At 44.4% G+C, this 23,998-nt stretch overlaps 1 protein-coding gene across 3 annotated transcripts in view; it reads left to right on the top strand.

Annotated features, from left to right (window-relative positions):
• The window catches only part of jmjd1cb (jumonji domain containing 1Cb), a 124,244-nt gene that overhangs the window by 88,705 nt on the left and 11,541 nt on the right, over positions 1–23,998 (top strand). For all 3 annotated transcript variants that reach the window (XM_037755469.1, XM_037755471.1, XM_037755470.1), the window contains 12 exons: positions 9,646–9,751; positions 9,983–10,107; positions 10,320–10,463; positions 11,003–11,044; positions 12,331–12,604; positions 13,748–14,302; positions 14,386–14,746; positions 16,131–17,067; positions 17,191–17,388; positions 18,691–18,869; positions 20,292–20,454; positions 20,781–23,427. In XM_037755469.1, coding sequence (XP_037611397.1) covers positions 9,646–9,751; positions 9,983–10,107; positions 10,320–10,463; positions 11,003–11,044; positions 12,331–12,604; positions 13,748–14,302; positions 14,386–14,746; positions 16,131–17,067; positions 17,191–17,388; positions 18,691–18,869; positions 20,292–20,454; positions 20,781–23,427 — 5,731 coding nt within the window. The remainder of the gene's footprint in view (positions 1–9,645; positions 9,752–9,982; positions 10,108–10,319; positions 10,464–11,002; positions 11,045–12,330; positions 12,605–13,747; positions 14,303–14,385; positions 14,747–16,130; positions 17,068–17,190; positions 17,389–18,690; positions 18,870–20,291; positions 20,455–20,780; positions 23,428–23,998) is intronic.

Consider the following 23,998-nt stretch of genomic DNA (forward strand, 5'->3'; position numbering starts at 1 on the left):
ATAATATATAATTAGAACTACTAATGACAAGATTTTTTTCAATCAAAGCAAATATTTAAATGAAAATACTATAATTGATTTCCTAATTATTTGAATTGTGTGTGTTTTATGCAAATAACCACTATAGATGACAATAACAAAGCGCTCTGTTTATTTAAATGTGAAATTGTAATACAAATATTTGTCCCTAAAACCTATGAATAATCATGATAAATAATCGTGATCTCAATATTGATCAAAACATTCGTGGTTATTATTTAGGCCATAATCGTGCAGCCCTAGTGTGTCGTAAAGTGTACAGTGCAATTACAGCATAACGTGTCCCTGTAAAATGTTTTACTTACAAATGAGAGATGTCCTGTTTCTATTTGAAGTCCCTTACGTGTAGCAGATCTCCTACAGCTCTGTGTTAGTAAATCAATCCACATAGCCACGCTGTCATGACGCAGCCATTGATTGGCTTTTGGAGAGCACAATCTATAATGTCGACCTAAAGTAAAGCCGATAATGTAAAGAAATACAACGAACGTTGCGAGATTGTCTGACGCAACAGCGGCTCGTCTCTCGTCATTCGTGTTTCAACCTTTAATTGGCTTCAAACACTGTGAAATCAAGAGGCTTTGCTGTACTCTAAACACAAAAACAAAAAGATTTAAAGTGCAGTGACAAAACACACCATGGCCCCACAGATACACTTAGATGAGTAAACACAGTGTAATGTAATGGCTGCTCAGACACAGAGCAGAGAAACGTGCTGGTCCGAGGCTCTCACTAGAAACAAGATGGTTACATACATCACACCCGGCAACACACTCCGCTGCACACAGTTAATGTGGCACAGAGGCTCGTACACCCAGGTAGAACCTGCAGCCAAGGTTTGGATTTATAGTTCAGCAACACTAAACACATGTATCGTACATCATCAGGGCCATATTGTGCTTTAACATTCTTTTATTTCCTTTTGTGACACAGAGTGATGGTGTGCTTATAGAACTGGAGTTACATCCTGATAACTTCTGTGCTTCTTTGCCTTGTCCTCACTGTGACAGAGAGCGGGGGTTGTAGTGAACTGAAGGTTTTTTTGTTTGATGTGTGTTCGTGATAAGCAGCAGATTAGCCTTTCAGCTTGTTGTCCTCACTATCAACTCTCTCCAGGTTATGTCAATATATAGTTCTTTGAGTCGATAACGTAAAGATTATCGAGGTCAAGTCCATATATAGTACGATAAGTCAATAACGTAAAAATGATCCGAGTCATGTCCATATATGGTATAGATAAGTCGCTATCGTAAAAATGATCGAGTACGATGAGTGGTTAATATAATTATCGTGACAGGCCTACGCACAACCAGAACACTCACACTCCTACACTTTCCCAGTCCTCCAGTAACTGCCGCCATCTGAAGTGAAGGAAAGTGGGAGCCTCACTCTTCTGGCACGACTCACTACAGAGATGTACACGTCACACACAACACACCACACACACACTCCTCCATTCTTAAACCGCTATGCCCGCACAGAGCCGCCTATTCTTCTGGAGACCTTTGAGCCCCACAGAGCAGTAAAAACAGTCTGACTCTCTCTCTCACACTCACTCAGAGCAGTGAAGCCCAGGCCACTCCCCTCTCTGTTTTTCCAGTTGGACAGGAAGACCGGAGGGAGGAAGAGGAGGGAGAGGAGGGAAAGAAGGAGGGAGGGGGCTACAATCTGTTTGGCATAAACTGTACAATGAAGTCACTGTTTAGTGGGCCAACCCAGCCTGCTGCTCAAGTCTGTGCTTCTCTGTCTGTGTGTGTGTGTGTGTGTATGTGTGTGTTACTATAAAGTTGTGGTGTGTGTTGAGGCTGAAGGACAGGAGGTGGAGAATAAAACTGTTAGTGCTGACTCAGTTTGACCAAACTACACACAGCTCAGTAACAGAAGAGTGTGTGTCCTTCTCTCTGAGGCTACTTCATCCCAGTGTCACGTTACTTTGACAACATCTCGTGTGCTGACACACACACACCCAGACACACGCTCAAAGAGACACCTGTGGTGTCAGTTCACACTGTTGCTAGATATAGAGGGATTGCCTTACATGTGGTTGCTAGCTCACTAACTACCAACAATAGGGCCTCTCATTTTAGCAGGTGACAATTGATTTGGCTACGGGACACGACATCTGTCGGCGGTAGATTATCAGCATTAATTCCATAACTTATTCAAAAGGACCAATGAAACTGTTTTCTGGTCCGTGTGCTCCGTGAAAGCAGATTTCTGTACTATTTAGATTTGATTAAAGATGGGTGTCCACCCAATTTGTATTAATTTGTGAGCTTTCGGTGAGTCGTTTTTAGGGAAATGATCCAGCCGATTGTGTCCTGTGTCGAGCTACAACAGGGTAGAGCTGCCGGTGGTATCATTAGAGAGCTCGTTAGGTGTCGTCAGCTTTAACATTGGGCTTACCGGTCATTTGTCTCTGTCAACAGAAGTACTCAGCACAGCTGTTATTAATAAATACAATGTGAACAATGTGAAAGGTCATTCTTGACCTCGGAAATAGTAGTTTGAAAAACTCATCTTTACTCGAGATTTCGAGAGCTTTCGACCACATCTCACGCTCTTCATCAGCAGATGAAATTTGAATTAAGTATGGTTCTTCAGTCTTGCGATGCTGGTTGAAAGCTCACACCTTGAGTTTAGATTATTTTGTTGGAATAATGCAATTTATTTTCAGTACAGCACTGATGAAGTACCTCACTATTCTGTAGATCAGAGGTTTTCAAACCTTTTGGGGGCCAGGGACCCCTTAAAGGGGAGAGCATGTTCCAAGGACCCCCTCATAAACGTAACACTGATTAAGCATAATGTTTACTACCATTTTTACGCTTAGACACCATTGAAACTATTTGTATTCTAAAACTTTCCAACCTAAATACTTCAGACCTGTTTGCCCTGATATTCTTTATGCTTCGTAATTAGATGTCGCTTTAGCTCGGCCGGCTTCATGGCTTCGTTCGCTAGCGCCTGAGGACACATGACGCATTTTAGTTTCCCGGCGCTTTCGCTCGATATAACTGTTGTCATATTTTCTCAATTTAGCTGGTTTGGACTTTGTGTCAATTGACGTGGTGTAGACTTACTTAAATATTTCTCCATGTTCGCCCTGAGTGAAGTGACTGATTCATGACAGATTGACGTGATGTGTCACAATCATATCAGAGTTTCTATTGGCCCAAAGCTAACGTGGGTGGTAGTAATGGACACAATATGCTTGTTTTATTGGCGCAAACGGTCCCCGTCTGTAGATATGTACTTTTTTAATGATACAGCACAATTTTATAATTCATAGCAACTTATTTCGTGGACCCCCTGACACAGTGCCACGGACCTCTGGCATCGACTTTGAGAATCACTGCTATAGATAACCAAACCTAACCTAAGACCAACTGAAACTGAAAAATGAGGTGTTCAGAAATAAGTTGATCAATTGTTTCAATGCATGCACATGTATTCATACACACATAAACATTAATAGAGTCACATGGAGAGTATGCATTCAAACATCTGTATTACATACTGCTACCTCTCATCAGTACATATATCAACAGAACAATCCAACTAAAACTGTTTTATCATGTCCACAGAGATGTGATGGGATATCCAACCATTATTTTATATTTGATTAAAACTTCCTTTTGAGCATTCTTCGGAATCTCCTTTTCAGATTGGAGCAACAGGTTGTGAACACAATCGACCCTTCGCTAAGTCCCACCCCCACGAACGCAGACTGGCCAATCATAGCGTAGCATCGGCCAGCTCCGACCAGAGTCTGACAACTATCCGGCTCTGCTCCGTAAACTCTCATGCAGTTGTTTCAGTCGACATCCATACAGTGTCTGAAATATACACTAGGCCACAGCTACAGTGTATCAAGTAAACATGACGAATACATATGATCCTCAGTCACTCTGTACTGTACTGTACACGTCATACCTGAAAGAAGTCTCTCAACATTCATCATTTAAATCCCTGAGCAGCAATAACACTATCAGTGCTGAAAGAATAGTAATCAGAAACTCTCCCACAGTTTGCTCCCTCACGCCTCAGCCTCAGTGTCTCCACGGCAACGAGCATTGTCCCTCGAAAGGAAGTGTGTTTGAAGTGTTTAACAAGCCATCTGTCTTTTGTCTCCATATATACAGTATATGTGTGTGAGTGTGTGTCATATTTGTTGGTGTGTTACTAATTATCTGGTGCACAAGTTGTCCTTGTGTCACACCGCGGTGTGTTTGCCTCAGCCCCTTTGTTGTATTCGCAGCAGAGCTAGAACAAATAGCCTTGAGTCCTAGAAATTGTCCTCGGAAAAGGTTGGAGACAATAACGAAAGTGGTTATCCATAATGTATTTTAATTAGTAGATAATGAAGCATTTGTATAAGTTTTGTAAAGCACACAAAAAAAACTACATTTACGATAGAAAGGGTTCTTTATACGCAGCTTCTCCTGTCCTGGATGACACAAAACAGAACCAGAGATTGGTTTCACACCACGGTTGGTTACTGGCATGCATTCAATTCAGCCTCACAGGCACATTTTGCAGTGGTTAATTGAAATTAACTGGCACAAAACCTTCCACAACAATTATTTTTTTCAGTTTGCACATCATTTCACGTACCTGCTGCCACTGGACAGTTCCACTTTTATACTTTTATGTTGGATTTAATTAGTTGTTACTTACTGAAACAGTCATTTTAAAGTCATTTGTTGTGTAGGTGGTGATTAGGTACAGGTTCTGTTCTGTTCTTTTTCTGCTTCAAAGTAAGACACAAGTAGCTGTGTTTCAGAATATAGGGCATGGCTCTCAAAGCTTTTACAATTGTATTAGATTTTTATATGAAAGTGATGATGACTTTGATGTTTGTTATTCAGTTTGCTTGAATAGTCAAAACAGACATTTCTGTCTGGTTATTTTCTCCATTAACAATTTCTCAATTGACTTCACAGAACACTAAATATTTCAGGATGTAAATCAGTATCGTTATATAAAATGGCATACTGTTAGGGCTGCGCAATTAATCAAATATTCATTGCAATCACGATTTTGGCTCCCCATAGGAGCTGAAGAGAGACACCCATAGATATAATTATCTATGGACTAGAGATGCATAGGTTGGAACACCCGTAAGTGGCCGCAGAGTGGCGACAATGTAAAGGCAGTAAACACTATTTTACATAAGGGCATGCTGAGATCAATAAATCAGATGAATCAACTGGTCACGTTTATATGTTGTTGTTGCCTTTGTGAACGCCCTGATGATTGAGGGTTGATTGCTCGCTGTGGTAGGCGCATTTGCATTATTTTTGCCCCACCTCTAACTCATAATAAGCATAACCGGATGACATGCTTGACTCACGTTTGGGGATTCATAGTGAATCTTTGTTTTCACGCACTTGAATTCTGTGCTCATATTCCATTTCTCTCTCTCGTCTGATGAAAACAGACCAATCGGTGGCCATGGTGACCATGTTGCCTTGGTAACACAGTCTCCGTGTGTATCGTGTCTAAACAGGCCAGCAGTGAGCCAGAATAGATCGCAGTGGTGTTAGTAGAAATACTCATAGGCGCATCTACATGTGTGTTATTTTCAGCCAGAGTAAAGCTAAACATAGTCACAGTGTAGGAAAGTGAGGGCTTTATGAGGCTGTTAGTAGATCAGGTTCAGATGAAGCTGTAAGGAGTGGTAGAGACAAGAGATTGTGTAAACAAAGCTGGTTATGTCTTTACAAACTAGTTGATAATATAGTACAAACATTAGAAGATTGACTGTTTTAATCTGTAATGACCTTGCTATGAAATACTGAGTCGATCTAGATATTTAGGAACTAAATGTTCATGTCATGTACTGACTGGTTTTTGTGCTCCATAGTTGTGTGTCTGAGGTGAATCCAGGGTTTGGATGTTTTGGTGGTAAAAAAGCAAATATCAGCAGTGTTTACTCATCCATTCAGTTATTGTTATTGTGTGTAGAATCAACTGGATTGATCGAGAGTTTTAGCTGTGTGGGTCTTTCATATAGAAGTGGTAAAAGAAATCATCAGAGCGACAAATTGTGAGAATATATGAGAGACGTCTGTGCTGACCTCTGTAGAGCTGCATTCCACCGTGCTATTTTTACTCTGTACGCTGGTTTAATTTAGAGCTGAACAAGGCTGGAAACTAGAACACTGCAGCAGGACGAGAGAGAGAGAGAGAGAGAGAGAGAGAGAGAAGGAGACAGAGAGAGAGAGAGAGATCTTTACATATTGTACGTACATTTCTTTGTTTATATTTGACATGTGCTTTGGCAATGTAAAGGTATGTTTACCATACCAATAAAGCCCTTTTGAATTGAATTTAGAGAGAGACAGACAGACGGCGAGTGGGAGAGAGAGAGATGGAGAGAAAATGAGATAGTGGAAGAGAGAGAGAGAGACGGTTTCAAAAGTCACATTGAAATTATACCAGTACTAAATTGATTACTTATAGTATTTTATTTCATTTACTTATTTCATTATGTATTTAATTCTATTAACTAATATAGTTAGTTCTTAATTTCATTCATTGTCTTCCATAATCATAATTGTGCTTTGGCAACACACGCCAAATGTCATGCCAATAAAGTCTATTGAATTGAGAGAGAGACACGGAGACGGGAGAGAAAGAGACACGGAGAGAAGGAGACGCAAAGACGGAGAGAAGGAGACACTGAGACGGAGAGAAGGAGACGCAAAGATACAGAGATGGAGAGAAGGAGACACGGAGATGGAGAGAAGGAGATACGGAGACACAGAGAAGGAGACACAGAGACGGAGAGAAGGAGACACAAAGACGGAGAGAGGGAGATACGGACACAGAGAGAAGGAGAACAGAGAAGGAGACACGGAGATGGAGAGAAGGTGAAAGAGACGGAGAGAAGTAGACACAGAGACGGAGAGAAGGAGACACGGAGATGGAGAGAAGGTGAAAGAGATGGAGAGAAGGAGACAGAGATGGAGAGAAGGTGAAAGAGACGGAGAGAAGGAGACGGAGAGAAGGTGAAAGAGACGGAGAGAAGGAGACACAGAGACAGGAAGTTGAAATGCTAGCCGTGGCCTCGTCTCCTCTGCTCCTGGCCTCCCGTCTGTGTTTGACTCGTGCAGCCCTGCATTGCGAGGAGACATTCCAGCTGCACTGATATCTGAAGACTTCTATTATGTCTCGTGCCTGTCCCATATGAACTGTAGAGGGCCTCGGTCTTGAGACAAACATGTCTCTTTAGAGCCAAATGTGACTGGGGCATTCACATCTGAATTTAGATTCTATACATTTTTTATAATACTATGTATACCATACTATGAATAATTAGAGAGCAGACAGATTTCTGACCTCAACCACTCAGGAGAAACTGTCCTGCTATGCAAATGTACACATTATGTTATTAAAATATGAATCCCACTACTAGGTACTACTTAGAATATTGAAACTGTTCAAAATGGACAAACATCACTAGAAATAGGAGTGGCTCAGTATTCCATTCTGATTCACATATGATGCATCACCTTGAAGACCAAAATAACTTTGATTGAACTGTGCGCGCACACACACACACACACACACACACACAGAGAGAGGAACAGAGACGCAGAAGAGCAGAGTGTGCTGCCAGTGTGGTGACTGTGGTTTGGTTTCCTCTTCCTCACTCTGTCATCTGTCAGTGTTGTCTGGTTGCTTTGTGTGTGTTTGAGTGGTGAAGATTTTTCCGTTAAACAACAAAATAGTCTTTTCTGCTTCTCTCTTGATTCTTTCGGTGTTTCACCCTCTCTCACTCTGTGACCTAGTGTGTGACACAAACAAAGGCAAGCGTTTGTTTTCCTCTTTCATTCTTTTCAAGGCCGACGGTTCCCCTCTTTGCTGTTGTACATCTAAGTGTGTGTGTGTGTGTGTGATTTGTGAATTCCAGCTGTGCTGTGTTTATTCATAGAAATACACATCTGTTCTTATATGTATTTACAGGAGAATACAGTTCAATTCTGACCAGTTACTTTATGATGGGACATTTATAGAATGAATTGTCCCAACAGGAATCAGAAATAGAATAAGAGTATCTGTTTGTGTTGTGTGCATTTCACTACTGATTGCTACCAGTTGAACAGCAGAACCCCTGCTGCTGCTCTTCACTAACATTGTTACTCAGCATGGCAAGCAGCGCAGCAGGGTTGGTTCCGTTTGCTTCTATTGGAATAGTTGTTATTTTTTCTCAAATTTGGTCTTAAAGTGGTCTTTATAATACTGCATCATAATGCCTCATAATAAAGTTTCACATTGTATTTGATTATAGCTGATACTTATTACTGTTGTTTTGATATTTTGACTATGGCTGTCAAAGTTAACACGATAATAACGCGGTAACGCTGATTTGTTTTAACGCCACTAATTTCCTGCAATATCAATCTTTCGGAGGTTGTAGCGAAAGATAACCTAAGGAATCTATTGGTACCAACCATGAAAAACTGGCATGGCCATTTTCAAAGGGGTCCCTTGGCCTCTGACCTCCAGATATGTGAATGAAAATGGGTTCTATGGGCACCCACGAGTCTCCCCTTTACAGACATGCCCACTTTATGATAATCACATGCAGTTTGGGGCAAGTCATAATAAAGTCGACACACTGACAGCTGTTGTTGCCTGTTGGGATGCAGTTTGCCATGTTATGATTTGAGCATATTTGTTATGCAAATGCAGTACCTGTGAGGGTTTCTGGATAATATTTGTCATTGTTTTGTGTTGTTAATTGATTTCTAATAATAGATATATACATATATTTCTATAAAGCAGCATATTTGCCCACTCCCATCTTGATAAGAGTATTAAATACTTGATTAATCTCCTTTTAAGGCACATTTTGAACAGATAAAAATGTGCGAAAGGGGCAGCCACATGGGACTACACACACACACACACACACTATACGCCGACACTGTTGTGTTTAACGTCACACCCCTTTTGCTCCCGTGATGCCGGCATGCTATCTAAAATCACACAGCGAGGCGGCATTATGCCACCGTTGTTTGGTTCAGTGTGCAAAAGCAAAGCCGGAGTAACAGGAGATTTTCTTTACGGCAGTGCTGCGGAATCTCTGTGTGAAAGGGGCTAATGACTAACAGATCAGACTGTGGTAACAGGCTGTGGTTGCACTGGGCAGCTTAAATCTGTGGTTCTGTGTGTGGAGACTGCAGTCCTGTTAAAGAGAGCATTGTTCTGAGAGAAAGTTCCCTAAATACATTTTTAGATTAAATCAAATTTGGATTTTATAGGGCACGAAGAAATCACAATTTTCTTGCAGTTATCTTTCAACAGAAACAAAAGAATATGTTAATTGAAATACCACGTTGTGTGTTTGTCTGTATTGTAAGTGTTGGTGGAGAGCAGGAGGAGACAGGACAGAGGTTTAACCAGCTGAGACTGAGCAGTAACCAGGCCGTGTCCCTGCAGCTACTAACCACATTTTCTACTATGCACAACTTTGTAGTTTGCCACCTGAAAGATGAGAAATGACGTGAAAGCACTTTATCTGTCTAGTGTGGACTACTTTAAACAGGTTTGTGTTTCAGTGTGTTTAATATCCTGTGTGTGTGTGTCTTTCAGGATGAGGTGGACAGTCAGAGCCCAGTGTTAAGAGACAACCATCAGCTCCATGAAGAAGTGAGGGGCTGGCTCAAAGACCAGAAGGTGCAGGAAATTTTTATGCAAGGTAAGTTTTTTTTATTACACTCTTTTTATATCGTCAAGTATTACACTCTGTAGATATCACAGCTACAATGTTTAAAGTGGAACAGTTGTTTGTTGAGGTGACTCATTCTTCTCAGTCATCTCATTGCTGTGACTAGTGTGTCTTCCAGTATGAGGAGCCTGTAGTAAAGTGTGATACTTCCAGCAATTGGGACAATAACGCTGTGATGGAACTGTCTCCTGTTGCTTCCAGGTCCCTACTCGTTGAATGGCTACCGCGTGCGTGTGTACCGACAGGACTCGGCCACCCAATGGTTCACTGGCATCATTACACACCACGACCTCTTCAGTCGAAACATGGTCGTTATGAATGACCAGGTACTCACACATTATAGCATTACTAATAATTAGTAAACATTATTGTTTGTTAACAGTAAAATGACTATTAACTAAGTTTAATTAATTATCAATTTACCATTTATAAGTGATGGTTATCATAAAGTGTTACCGTGAAACGCAGCACCTTTAAAAACCAGGAGGTCTAATAGACTCAGTTCACATGAATCTGGTGTGTGTGTGTGTGTGTTCAGGTGCTAGAGCCTCAGAACGTAGATCCGTCTATGATCCAGATGACCTTTCTGGATGATGTGGTCCACTCCCTGCTGAAAGGAGAAAACATCGGCATCACTTCCAGACGAAGGTCACGATCCAGCCAGAACAACAACTCCGCCCACGTGAGTCCATACACACAACAGCACAGCTAGTAAAGAGCTCCCCGACAGCTGACAGTGGTGCTGAAGAGGACGAACACATTCAGAAATATACTGACATATTGAACTGTCTGTAAGCTGTGTTGTATAGTAGAAATGCATACAGAATCAGGCCATAACTGTGGTTATCTATGAATTCTTACTCATAACTGTTTGACCCATGTCTGCTGTCTCATGTTTCTGCTTTCTTAATGAAGACAGCTTTAAAAAAAAAAAAAAGGTTCCTATGTGCTCTTTGTTTAGCTTTCATGCAGACATACAGTACACTGTTGCACTGGTTACCAATCAGCTCCTTTCATTTGACGGTGATGTCAGCAGAACACTATTTAGACGTTGGTGCTGTTTGGCCCACATGGAAGGAGCTCATTGGTGAAGCAGTCTGTTGAACACTCAGCCAGTCATTAACAAAATCTCTCTTTGTCCCACATTTTCTTTATATTCATTTGATTTTGTTGTTTTTCTTTTGATTTTTTTTTGTTTTTCTTGTTGTTGACACATTAAAGATGGCGGGAGGGAGACCCGGCGGAACCACTGGCAACAATCAGGTACCCTCAACCACCACAGCACCACAACACCACAACCCTCCAGACCCACACTTTCCACAATACACAACATATGAAGAAAAAACAAAGCATTTAAGTGTAGAGTCACAGCTGATGGAAAAGTTCTAAATTTTTTTATTTTTTTGTTGTATTGGCAGATGTTGCTCGGATCTAGAATCAATATTTTCTTCCATTGCTACTGTAGTAAATGAATGAGTGACATACATGATAACAAAAAAAAATGAATATCATGCAAAACTCACTTTTTCAGTGCTTGTGCGCATACATCTGGGTATCTGGAGTACCAACCAACCCATAACCCTGTCAAAGTGAAATTTTCATTTATAGAGTAACTTCACCCAGGCCAATCATCCTGCCTGCACTACCATCTAGTGGCTGTTGCCTTTGCCACACGCTCTGCAGCACAGCATCTCACAGGGTCCTAAATGCTACATCACAGTTTGTGATGACGGGTGTTGACAGAAGTGACCATAGAGGTCAGTGTAGCAGTGGCTTTGCGTAGTGTGGAGTTGCTGTTTAACGATCGAGCCCAGTTTGTAATTGTGAGAAACGGTCACCTCTCTGCTGTTTGATTGTTGCTGCATGTTGATGTTGCAGTTTGTGGGTTGGAGCTAACACAGGGGGTGTTAGCCTTATCCAACTGCTTCAACAGCAGTGCAAGATCAGTGTGAAAGGTTAGGATTACATTGGGTTATGTTATAGTTGCTCCCATTCTAGAATAGAAATATATAACATGGAGAATTTATAAGAAAAAATATATATATTAAAAATATGTAAATTATATATAGGCCTACTGCAATATATAACAGTGCAAATAATAATGCAGAAAAATGGGATCTATGATTAACTCTATAAAGTGCAAGACTAGTATAAATCAATTTAAATGTACAGTATAAATAAATGCAGTATTAATGCCAGAATAAAACAGAGTATTGACATAGGTATGACATGGTTGGTACCAATGGATTCATTGGGTTTTCATATGATACCGGTATCTTCGCTCTAGCTTTAAAACTGAGCCCGCTACAACCTAAAAATCACAAGTTACATTAAAAAAATTAGTGGCGTTAAAACAACATCAAACATGTGAGGGAACAGCAGAAAGGAAACATAGTGTGCTTTTTGTGCTACTTGTGATGCACCTCTTCAAATATTTAAATTTGCCTTTGAGTGTAATAAACTTATTTAAAATGACCTTTTATTAAAGTCTATTAATGTCTGTATGTTTCTTTATATGAGCTAACGTACGACTTTTTCAAATCCTACAGAGTCATTACACACGAGCCCAAGCCAACAGCCCCCGCCCCATCATGACCTCATCAGGGCCCAACCCAAAAGGTTCCCAGGGGACGCTGGCCTCTCAGCAGCAGAGCCAATCACAGCAGATCCAGCCGCCAGCCAGCCAATCGCACCACTCGCCCGGCGGCGGCAGCGGGCGGGAGCAGAGAGAGCAGCGCAACTCTCGCTCCTCCAGGAGGAAAGGATCCGATAGCAGTGTTCCAGAGGAGGACAAGGACAGGAGAGAAGAGACCACAGGGAGAGGTGAGGACAGTCACCATCAAAAAAACATCCTATATATATATACTGTTTATAGCCACATATTTTAGTGATACTGCAACTCTTCTTTTTTCATGACAAAATGATTGGAATGCATACATATTTACAGTCTTTTATTTAGTCATTGTGGTTCCTCAAAAAAATGACACAAAACTAAAAATGCTAAATTTAAAATAATATACATCATAATTTGAATTGTTGTAAAAAGATACATTTTAATAGAAGCATGTAACTGCATAAACTGTGTTTATTTTAGTAGTTATTTCTAATAGATCTTTAAAATGCCACAGTCAACAGTAGTTCCATGTGAAGAGGTCAGGAGTCTCCTGTTAGCTGTTGCTGTCCACTGTCTTCAGTTTCAACAGCATGTCACAGTGGATGCTATCATAAACATTGAAAATGCTTAATTACAGTAATTGACACTGGCAGTGTGTTTAAGCGGTTGGAGAAATGACTGATTTAAAATGATAGGCCACTAGTCCCTGTGTAGGAGTTTTGTAGATAATGGCAGTATCCAGGAGGTAAAACAGACGGTAGTCTACACACAAGTGTAGTGCTAAAGAGGCTGTAGGCAGAATATTGGGCAAAAATTCCATAATAACCTTTCATCATATTATAATTCAAGTGTAAGAAAACTAGACTTCTGCACCTCCTCATGGCTCTGTTTTTAGGCTTTAAAAAATCTAACCCATGACAGGAGACTTTGGCCAATCACAGGTCATTTCAGAGAGAGACTGTTCCTATTGGCCGTTCATTCAATGGAGGCAGCTGTCAATCACTCGCTCCGATCACAACTCCGATCAAACGGAGGACGCTAACAGTTGTAGAGTCAGCCGACACTTTTGGTCATTTAAAAAATGTCCACAGAGCAAATCAACAGTAAACAAGTAGTCTTCATTTGGTTGTCTCTTTCTTTTTTTGTCCTCACTTTATTGTGTAGAGTTGAGTGTTTTCATATTAGTGCTTTTATTACATTGCAGTTTGCTAGTAAGAATTGAAAATCAGTAAAAAAAAAAAAGCTCCAATCAACAGGATTCAAGTGAAGAAATGAGGTGGAGAAGATGGACAGCAGGTGGTTCAGTGTGTTTGGGTCCAAACATGACTTGTTTTGTCTTTTCTTTTGTTCAGACTCCAAGTCAAAGGCCAAGCAGGCGGTGAACAAACGCAGGAAGGGCGAGGAAGATGAGAAGAAGGCAGGTCTAAAGAGGCTGAAGACTGACATGACCTCTGACCTGTCGGAGAGCAGCGACTCCGAAAACCCACATAACAAGAGGATCGCCCACTCCTCGTGCTCCTCTTCCTCCTCCTCGTCTTCATCGTCCTCCTCCTCCTCCTCTTCGTCCTCCTCAGAGCCCAACTCTGAGAACGAGCTAAAGACTCGCAGCAGTGATGTGAAACAAATCGGCGTTTCCAAAATGGAGGAGGAGGAGAAGCCGCTGATGCCGGGCGTCAAAGTGAACGATTCCTCGTCTCTCATTGGTCGCCTGTCCCCGTGGGCGGAGCTTCATGCAGCAGAGGACGGCAAGAAGGGCGCGGTTAAGGAAACGGGCAAAATGACAACGAAGGAGGAGGAGGAATTGGTCGCAGTGACACAGATCACACAGTCTCCACGGCAACAGACGCCTCTGACGTCTGACGCGGTCCAGAGCGGCGGTATGGAGAGCAGCAAGAGCACGGTGAAAGGTACAGTCAGCTCACCAACTCTCGTATATATGATGATTATCAGTAGGCTTAGTATTCATATTGTATGATGTTTTTTTTTTTAGCATCATCTCGATCCCAGACGCCATCGTTGTCCCAGCTCGGCGGCGGGGGCGGCGGCGGCGCCAGTGTGATTGACATCACAGATGAAGCCCAGGCCACGGTGCACCAGGAGAGCTCAGAGGCCGTGTCAGCACTGCTCGCCTCCCAGAAGGCCGAGTCCACGGCCCTCTCACCTTACCTCCCCCTCAACCCCTCCCCCGTCTCCTCGCCTCCCGTCCCTCCGTCTCCTTCGCCATCAGAAGGAGGCCGCAGGACGGACATTGAGCCTCCCATGCAGCAGCAGCAGGGCATTATGGGAGGTGGCATGACAGCAGCCAGGAGCTTAGGCAACAAGATAGAGTTTGCTCCCTCTGAGGTCATCAGGTGAGAACAGAAGGATTCTAGTTGTGTTTGAGTGTATTAACAGTAGGTCTGGGACGATTCACCTTTCTCCCGATTCAATACTATCACGATACTTGGGTGCCGATTTGATATGTATTACGATTTTTTAGTACAATTCTACAAGTATTGCGATTCGATATTGCGATTTATTGCGACGTCCGCCACGTCAGTCTCATTCTTGTGAAACGTGATATCTCAGGAACGCCTTGGAATTTCTTCAAATCTGGCACAAACATCCACTTGAACTCAAGGAATTTACTGATTGGAGATTCTGATTACTTACTGATTCTAGTTTTAAGTGTTGTGGTGATGCAATACACCACTTCCTGATTTTTGTCTGTCTGAAGGCTAATGACAGATGCAGTGAGAGGACACTTCCTTCCCGTACCTGGAATGTGACTGAATTTTTTCAAATAGTCAAATGTTGAACCTGCAGTAGGCAGAATTTTTTTGGCATCATTGGGCAAAAATTCCATAATAATCTTTCAGCATATTGTAATTCAAGTGTTCTGAGAGAAAACTAGATTTCTGCACCTCCTCATGGCTCTGTTTCCAGGCTTTAAAAAATCTAGCCCGTGACGGGAGACTTTGGCCTCATAGATGGTTCTCATAGACGGCACTTGGACGGCAGACTCCAGATCAGCTCTGACTGGTTGTTTTCCTCCGGTCTGTGAAATTTTGCAGATGCCATAAGGAGCACCGGAGGACACAGAGGCACATGATTTTCAGATTACCTGTCTCATGTGCTACTGTCAGGATATAGTGACCCTTTTATAAAAATAACTTTTTTAAATCATATTTGCTCCAATTCTACCCACTGCAGCTTTAAGTTGTGGAAACTGATTAATTCAGACTTCTAGAGGATATTTTGTGTTAGTTTCAGTTTGGATGAAGTTATTTTAATAGAAGGATGCATTGCCGTGTGTAATGATCTTGACACTCTGATTCTTTCTCCGTCTGAATGTAGAAAAACCATTAAATACCCGTTTACATGCTTTCGTCAGGTGAAATCTACCTGAGGAAATCAGGTTTCTCTAACTAAAAGTGTTCTGTTGCCACTTTAAACCAAGCTTCACTTTCTACAGACGTGTGGTTTGTTGCTTCTGCATGTTGCATGCTTGTAATTATGCACCACAAGAATGGAAATAACAAGTATTATAGTGTGATCACAGCTAATACGAGACCACTTTGTTCTATGCACACATGGTTCAAATGTGAGAAAGTATTCATGATAACGATTTGAATATATTGAATTTTTCCCTCCTCAAAAGAGGCCATGATAGAGGTTACATGACATCATCTTTCCCACTAGATCATGTTGTATGTTCATATGTGAAATACATTATTTTTCTGTGCTTTTTTTCAGGCCTGTCACGTCGATGGTTGAAAACGTGGTGCTGGTGGATAAAGAGAAACCTGTCCTTCCTCATCATCTTCATCATCATCATCAGCAGCACTCACAACAACAGCAACACTACACATCCCTCCACCCCGGCATTAAGAGCCCGTCTCTGTCTGACGAGACGAGAAAACACCCCCAGCAACAGCCGCCCCCCCACAAGATGAACACAGTCCTCCCCCCTGACTTCGCCAGGTCTAAAATGAGCCCCAACCCCGCTCAGCTGGACTCCCTGAAACAGAAACCCCAGCACCCCAACAACTCTCAGAGCCATCCCTACCCCAACACAAACCCAGCTGACCTCCTCAAGGCTAAGCCCCACCCGGGCCTGCTGGACATCTCCAAACCTAAACCCACCACCTCCCCAGAGGTCTCTAAACATAAAATACAGAGGTACTGTGATACCTCCCCGCCTCCCATAGGCCGTTTGTCAGCTAAAGTAGAAACAGCAGAACCTCCGCGGTCCGGTTTCAAGCCGGTGCCGGCGCGGTCGGAGTCGGGTGTGGTCAGTACGAGCATTAGCAGCACCAAGAGCCCTCTGATCATCGATAAGAACGAGACCTTCACTGTTTACAGGGACCCAGCACTGGTCCGCTCAGACGTAGAGAACTCCGTCTCTGCCAGCGTCTCCTCCAACCACGTGGCAGCCTATCTCCATCCCCACATGCACACCCTTCACTCGCCCTCCCCTCACTCCCCCTGCCTCACCTCTGCCTCCCACCCCCACGCCGCCTCCCACCTCCTCGCCCCTCCTCACACCTCTGCCCTACCTCACCCGCACCTTTTACCCCCCGGGGTGCTCCCGGCCATGCCTCCTCCTGCAGCATCTCTCCTCGGGGGCCACCCTCGACTCGACTCCCCCAGCGGGTTGAGCCACCTCGCACACCAGCAGCAGTTCCTACAGGTCTGACTCCATACATATGGTTGCCTCCACTCCTAATTTATCCAATGAGGATATGACCGTTTGAAACTGAACATTATTTACACCATTCTCTCAAAAAGATAAAAAATGTGTCTTTGTTTTCAGGGTCAGGGCCCCCCTCCACCTTCTCTACTAGCCCAGGCTCACAGCGGAGCAGCAGGACTGGGCCTTTACCCCATCCTCTGGCCGTACCCCAACGGAACGCCAACCTCCTACCCCCCAGGGCTCAACCTGCCCCCCACAGCCAAGTGGGTACACCCTGAAAATCAAGTCACCGTTAATTCCGAGGCCTCTCTCAGGAGGGTAGGTGTTTATTGGATATTGGCTTGTATTTGTGTGTGTTTTGGAGGAATTGTACATGCACATGTGACTGTGTCTCTCTACTTGATAGTTAGCTGTGTGTTTGTCTTGGAACAAGGAGAACAGTTGAGGATGGATGGAGGGACGGAGAAGAAGTAGAGAAGGAATGGGGAAAAGTCACTTGATGTAGCTGGATTTCTAACCCAGAGACCCTCGCGATTCCGACCAACTTTATTGTGTTTCTGAGGCTATATCAGGTTCAGGTTTTAGAGCTATATGAAATCATATGAAACTACAAAACCTAAGAAATCTATTGGTACCAACCATGTAATTTTCAAAGGGGTCCTTTGACCTCTGACCTCAAGATATGTGAATGAAAATGGGTTCTATGGGTACCCACAAGTATCCCCTTTACAGACATGCCCACTTTATGATAATCACATGCAGTTTGGGGCAAGTCATAGTCAAGTCAGCACACTGACACTTCTACAATTCATTTGACTTAATTAAAAAAAAAGACAAAGTCTCAGAAGTTAAAGAAGTAGTCCAACTCTAAAATGAATTATTATAATGCTTTTTCAATGATTTTTGACATGTAAGCTCGATGTGATGAAAAAGTATTTACTTTAATTTTATATCAGTGTGGCAGTTGACTCCTACAGAATGTGGCTGAACTCAAACAACCCTGTTCTGTGTACTGGATACTATACTGCCGCCCAGGGGTTGTTCCATTATTCACTGTCTCTGGAGGACATCCAGGATTTGTCCTTACATGACATCATCTCTACTGTTTGGTTCTCTGTGTGTGTCAGCTCAAAGAGACTGGACTCTTTAGGTCTGTCCTGTTATTGAGTGGGATGTAGAGTCAGCTGTATACAGTAAGCACTCCAGAAAATAACAGGTTGGAGGGTTAGTGTTATTTTACAGTGGATTATCCCTCTTATACTATTTCCATTTGCAAGTAATCAAAACTTAAATATTGTTCCACTTTCAAAATGAAACTTTCACTTTACTACTCCAACAAGTAGGAAGAGGCATAATAGCAGCTGAAACTGGTTACCTGTGAGCATTAGAGCGCCGATGAGGACGTTTGTCCAGCCAACTACAGCTGAGTGTCCACAGTGTAAAACGAAGTGTAGAGCAGGTGTAATTTATGGTGACATACTTAACCTTGACCATATGTGTGTTTGCACTTTGCTGCATTTGCATTTTTCTTGTACTATGACATTTATGACCAGATTTTCCTGGATTGGACTTTTCATTTTGGTTTATTGATTTATTTATATCTATGTGTTTTGTGTGCAGAACACATCCAGTCCATGGATGCACCAGACTGCCGGTAGCGTTGGTGACGGTATGGGTTTGATGAGCCACGTGCCCGTTCGGCCAGCCAGCGCCGACGCCCTCCGCCCCCCTGTCAAGATCAACACGCACTCGCACGCAAGCCCTCCACTGTCAAAGGCCAGCATGAACGCTCATAAAGAGTGAGTAGAATGACCTGTAACGTGTAAAGTTCTCCAAGATGCTGGATTGGCTTCAACTAATGTTGCATTCACACCAAGAGCGAAGCAAATTTTCGCCTTGCTTTACTCGCATGAGTTGGACCGCCGGTATTAATTGTGTTCATTCATGCCAGACGCATCGGAGAGGATGAGGAGCTTGTCTCCATAGATACCAACAACTTTTCTTTCCACCATCAACCATGGAAGAAATAACCACTATTGCTGCTTTGTACATGTTGTGGAAGTCCCAGATATGTCAGAAAACCAAAAGCCATCATGTCTGGGTTCATAACATCACCCGGCGGCAAGCTGTATTCACATACAGTGCCATTGCACTGACTGTATCTAGCAAGCCACATGTCACTACTGCAATATGAACCCAAAATAAACAGATTGTGCTGTGATTTAATTACAATAAACGGATCAAAATGATGCAGAAATAACTACATAATGATGCCGATTTGTAAAAAGTCTGAATTCATGCTTTGTCAGGTCTGTCCACAAGATGACAAGCAAACAACTTTTAAATTGCTTGTTTTCTGAATGGAGTTTGGATGGATCAGTGCCGGGCTATGCAGCTGCTCCATCAACACTCAACATAATGTCATCTAGACATAAATACGGCAGCGACGTTGTTTTTTCTACCATTGACTGTCTGCCATTTATACACAGAGTTTGGTCCGGTCTCTGTACAGATATGATGTACCATCGTAGCTATGGATGACCACAGACAGATGTAAGATTTTTTTTCCTTGATTTCTGATTCAACAACGTTGGAGAATCTCAACGCTGAAAGGCTTTTGCAACACAGTGTCACGCAAGTTTCTCTTTCGAGTTGAAATATTTGGAGTGAAGCTCTCCAACGTGGGGATAGTCTCAGTGGAAACACGAGGCGTTCCTTTAGTCCGAAGGATGGTTCAAAGAAGCACTCGGGAGCAAGAAAGATTGAGCACACAGTCGTTGCTCTGTACAGCCGGCCCTTTCCTTTGTGAAGCTAGATGTGTCCACAGAGCAACAAGAGAGCTGTGTGAGCCCCGAGATGCAGACAGGCAATGTCAGGTCAGTCAGATGAAGTGAAGTGGCACTAATCCAATATGAAAGCAGTTCAGACAGAATGCTGTTCTTTCAGCAGCCTGTGCTCTTCTTATGTAACCACCGACACCACTGAATACCCAAACACACAAACACACAGCAGCTCATCATCGCTCGTCTCTCTCATTAGCCTAGTTATGTCACGTCCATTCAAATCTGATGAACGGCCAGCGATACCATGACAACCTACGGATAACCTAAACCTGTCTGTTACCTGAGCATAGTTTCATACTTTCCCAAAAATCACTGGCATATTAGCTGCCATTTCCTGTTTTATTTCGTTGAAATGACCTGTGAAATGTCCGTGTGCAGAGATGTGGATAAGAAAGGCTTTGTGGACCCGATCAGGACGTTGACGTTGGCCCAGCTGAAACAGGAGCAGAACGACAGGAGTCGAACCCCCACAGGGAAAGACGTCCACATGCACCGCCTCTACCTGGACCCCCACAGCAAGGCTCGCATGGCAAATGCACAGGTACACTACTCCGCTTAGATATTAGTATCTATTGGTATTAGTAGCAGCAGCACTAACGGGAGTATCACACATGTTCGGCTGTGTAGAAATTATATTATTTCTTAGTTTTATTTTTGAGCAAGTGTATTCATTCATGGAAAATCCTAAATACATATTTTGGTGGGTGACAGTGAGATGGACATCACTAACTTGTTGACATCCAATATTAAATGAGCAGCCCCATATATTGGTCTACATGTAAATCAAATGACCTCAAAATGTAGCAAGAGTGCTTCAATCCGTCTGAGAAAACCAGTCCTCAACGGTGTTTGCATCTTCTTTCCCAGGATGCAGTTCAGGCAGCAGACCGAGCCAGTAAATACAAAGAGGAGAACCGGCAAATCCTGAAAGAGAGCATCGAGGTGGCTCCCTTCACCGCTAAGATCCAGCGCTCCGGTGACCCCGGGATGGACAGAGACAGAGAGAGGAGCAGAGATCCAGCCTTCCCCATCCGGTTACCAGCTCTCGCTTCCCCAAGCCCCAAGGCCGGCCACATCCATCCCCACGTTATCCAGTCGGAAAAGAGCAACTACTTCACCACGCTGTCCAACAGTGTGGTGAATGAGCCTCCGAGACTTTATCCCTCCAAGGAGCTCAGCTCTTACTACGAGAAAGTGTCTGGCGGAGCTCCAGGGGTTGTGGCCAGTGTCGGGACCGCTGTGCCAAGCCAGGGAGCTCTGTCCCTGGGCAGCTATAGCTCCAAAGCCTCCCTCTCCAAGCCCCCTCCCCTCATTAAGCACCAGCCAGAGGGAGGAGAGGGTTTAGCAGGGAAAATCACTGAGCAGCTCAGCCAGCAGGTGACGCTAGTCCAACAGCAACATCAGCACCACGCGGGTGGTCTAGACAGGATAGAACGCCGCAGCCCTGCCATCCCTCCTTCCTCCTCTACATCTTCCCCCTCAGCACCCAACCACCACCATCACCACCAACACCATCACCACCACCAACAGCAACAGCAGCAGCAGCAGCAACAGCAGCAGCAGCAACAGCAGCAGCAGCAACACCAGCTCAGGGCAATGCCATCCCTCCACCGAGCACCTGTCTTCCATCCGCCCACGCAGCACGCACTGGAACGCAAAGAGGCTGCAGATCGAGAGAGGGAACGGGAGAAGGAAAGGGAGCGAGAGAGGGAGAGGGCGGGTTACGGTGGACGCCTGTCTCCGCCCACCCTCACGCCCATCCAGCCGGTTAGCTTAGCGGCTGCTGGTAGCAAAACATCAGCGGAGCAGCAGAAGCCCCCCACGCTGCTGCCAGAACTCAGGGACGTCAAAGGTCACGTAAACGCTGCCGTCGTCACCTCCGTGGCCTCCGCCATGGGCGGGGAGATCATGACTTCCTCTGCAGACGCGTGGAGAGGTGGAGAGATAATTCAGGAAAGAGGAGGAGTGTCGAGGTGCAAGCCCCAAGCCGCGATGGCGTCAGTCATTGTGCGTCCGTCGACATCTATTAAGTACGACAGTCCCGTTGGTGCTAACAAACCCGGTGCTATGATCCTTAAGGAGCTCCCCCAGGGGAGGTTCTACCCATCCAAGCTTCAGGGGGAATGTCTCAGACTAGGGGACGGTGTTAGAGAAGCCGTAGCTGGCAGGATTATCCAACCCAACTCCAACCTGGATGACATGTGTGTCCAGTATAAAAGCACTTCTATGCGTGGCATGCAGGGAACTTTTGGAGCCAGTATCACAAACTCTGTGTGCAGGACATCACCTTTTGGCATACAGAGTATCAGTGGGACAGCCATCCCTGAGCTGGGCTACTCGGTCTCAGCTCGGGGAGACATTTCAGCTCTTAAAACTGGCTTTTGTGGCCGTGTGCTAAGCCACTCAGGACCAGGAGAGTACCAGGAGGGGTTAGGCTCACGCACCACATCTCCAGGGGGGTCTCTGCCTCCCCCTAGTCCAGCAGGGACACCCCAGCCCAGTCCATGCCTCACCCCAACACCTAGCTCTATTTCTGGCTCCAGTCAGCCTTACTCCTCCTCCTTTGTCCACCTTAAGAAGCACAAAGCTGCCTTGGCTGCAGCCCAGTCCCGAAGCAACTTCTCCTCCGCGCCCACATCCTTCGCAACTGGAAACTGCTTCCTTCCTGTGGATTCAGTCGACAAAACTCCCATTCACATCTCGCCCCCTCCGCCCTCCTCCAGCCAAGCTTCGTCATCTTCGGTCGACAGCAGTAGCAGCAGCTCGGCTTGTGGGAGCACAACAACGGGCAAGTCCAGTCCCCTGCCCAACGGCCAGACCTCTGGACCGGCCTCGACAAGCAGCGGGCAGCCCAGTAACTACCACAAGCTGAAGAAAGCCTGGTTAACCCGGCACTCAGAGGAGGACAGGATCATAACCGCTACTACAAGCTCCATCAGTACTAAACCAGAGAAACTGCCCACCATCACCACCACCACCCCCACACCCACCCCCACCACCACCGCCACCAGCACCAGCACAAGTAACACCACAGCCATGTCAGAAATGATGAAACCCTGTACAGTCAATCTCAGCGCCTCCACTTCCAGCGAAGTGGAGATGAGCAAAGACAGTGGAATCAAAGTGGAGAGAGAGAGGCAGCTGGAGGAGAAGGTGGGAGGAGCAGCAGCAGCAGCAGCAGCAGCAGCAGCAGCAGTAGTAGCAGCAGCAGCAGCAGCAGGAGGAGGAGGAGGAGGAGGAGGAGGAGGGGAGGAGAGGAAAGCAGCTCCCTCATCAAGGCGAGGGAGCAAACGGTTATACGAGTCCGGTTCAGAGAGCGGCGGGGATGACTCCGACACCAGCGAGAGCAAAATGGAGGGCCGAGCCAAGCGTCAGCCTAAACCAACCTACAAGAAGAAACAGAACGACATGGCCAAGAAGAAAGGAGACAACGAGAAGGACGAAGATGACTTGAAGCCCAACGGCATCTTCAGATCAGCCCGAGAGAAGACTAAACTCAAACTAGCCAGCACCAGTAAGTCTGACAGTCTTCTCTAAATAGATTGAACACATTAATCTGTACTTTTGTTCTTGTTAACAAATTTTTACGATTTTGAAATGGATTTTTTAAAAAGGTAAAAGGAAGTTACCGCTTTTATTATTGTAGTCTGAGTAACGTGACGTCACATCCTTTCCGTATCCGTCAACCAAAACAAACCGCAAGCGAGCTGAAACGACAAAGTAGAAAACAGTGGAGGGTCTGCGTGGATACGACCTGCACCCTCACATGTTAAATCTAAAGTAGTAAACACTACACATCCAGTAAAGGATGGAAACACTTTGGGTTTCACACATTGCAGGAAAAGCAGAGCTAGACATCGTGGCTAAAGCTGCATGCTACCTCTGTCATGGACAGGAAACGTTATCGTATTGCGGTAACGTGCGGTCGAGCCGGCCGTCACTCTCATCTCTGTGGTCAAATGGGCCGACGCTACAACTATAGAGCACCCATATACTGATATTTATGTTAAATGCATTCAAACGGCCCTGATGGAGCTGACCATGGATGTATAAAAAGAACGGAGCTGACGGGAGAGCTAGAGACG

Source organism: Sebastes umbrosus, chromosome 20 (assembly GCF_015220745.1).
Source record: "Sebastes umbrosus isolate fSebUmb1 chromosome 20, fSebUmb1.pri, whole genome shotgun sequence".
Classification (NCBI taxonomy): domain Eukaryota; kingdom Metazoa; phylum Chordata; class Actinopteri; order Perciformes; family Sebastidae; genus Sebastes; species Sebastes umbrosus.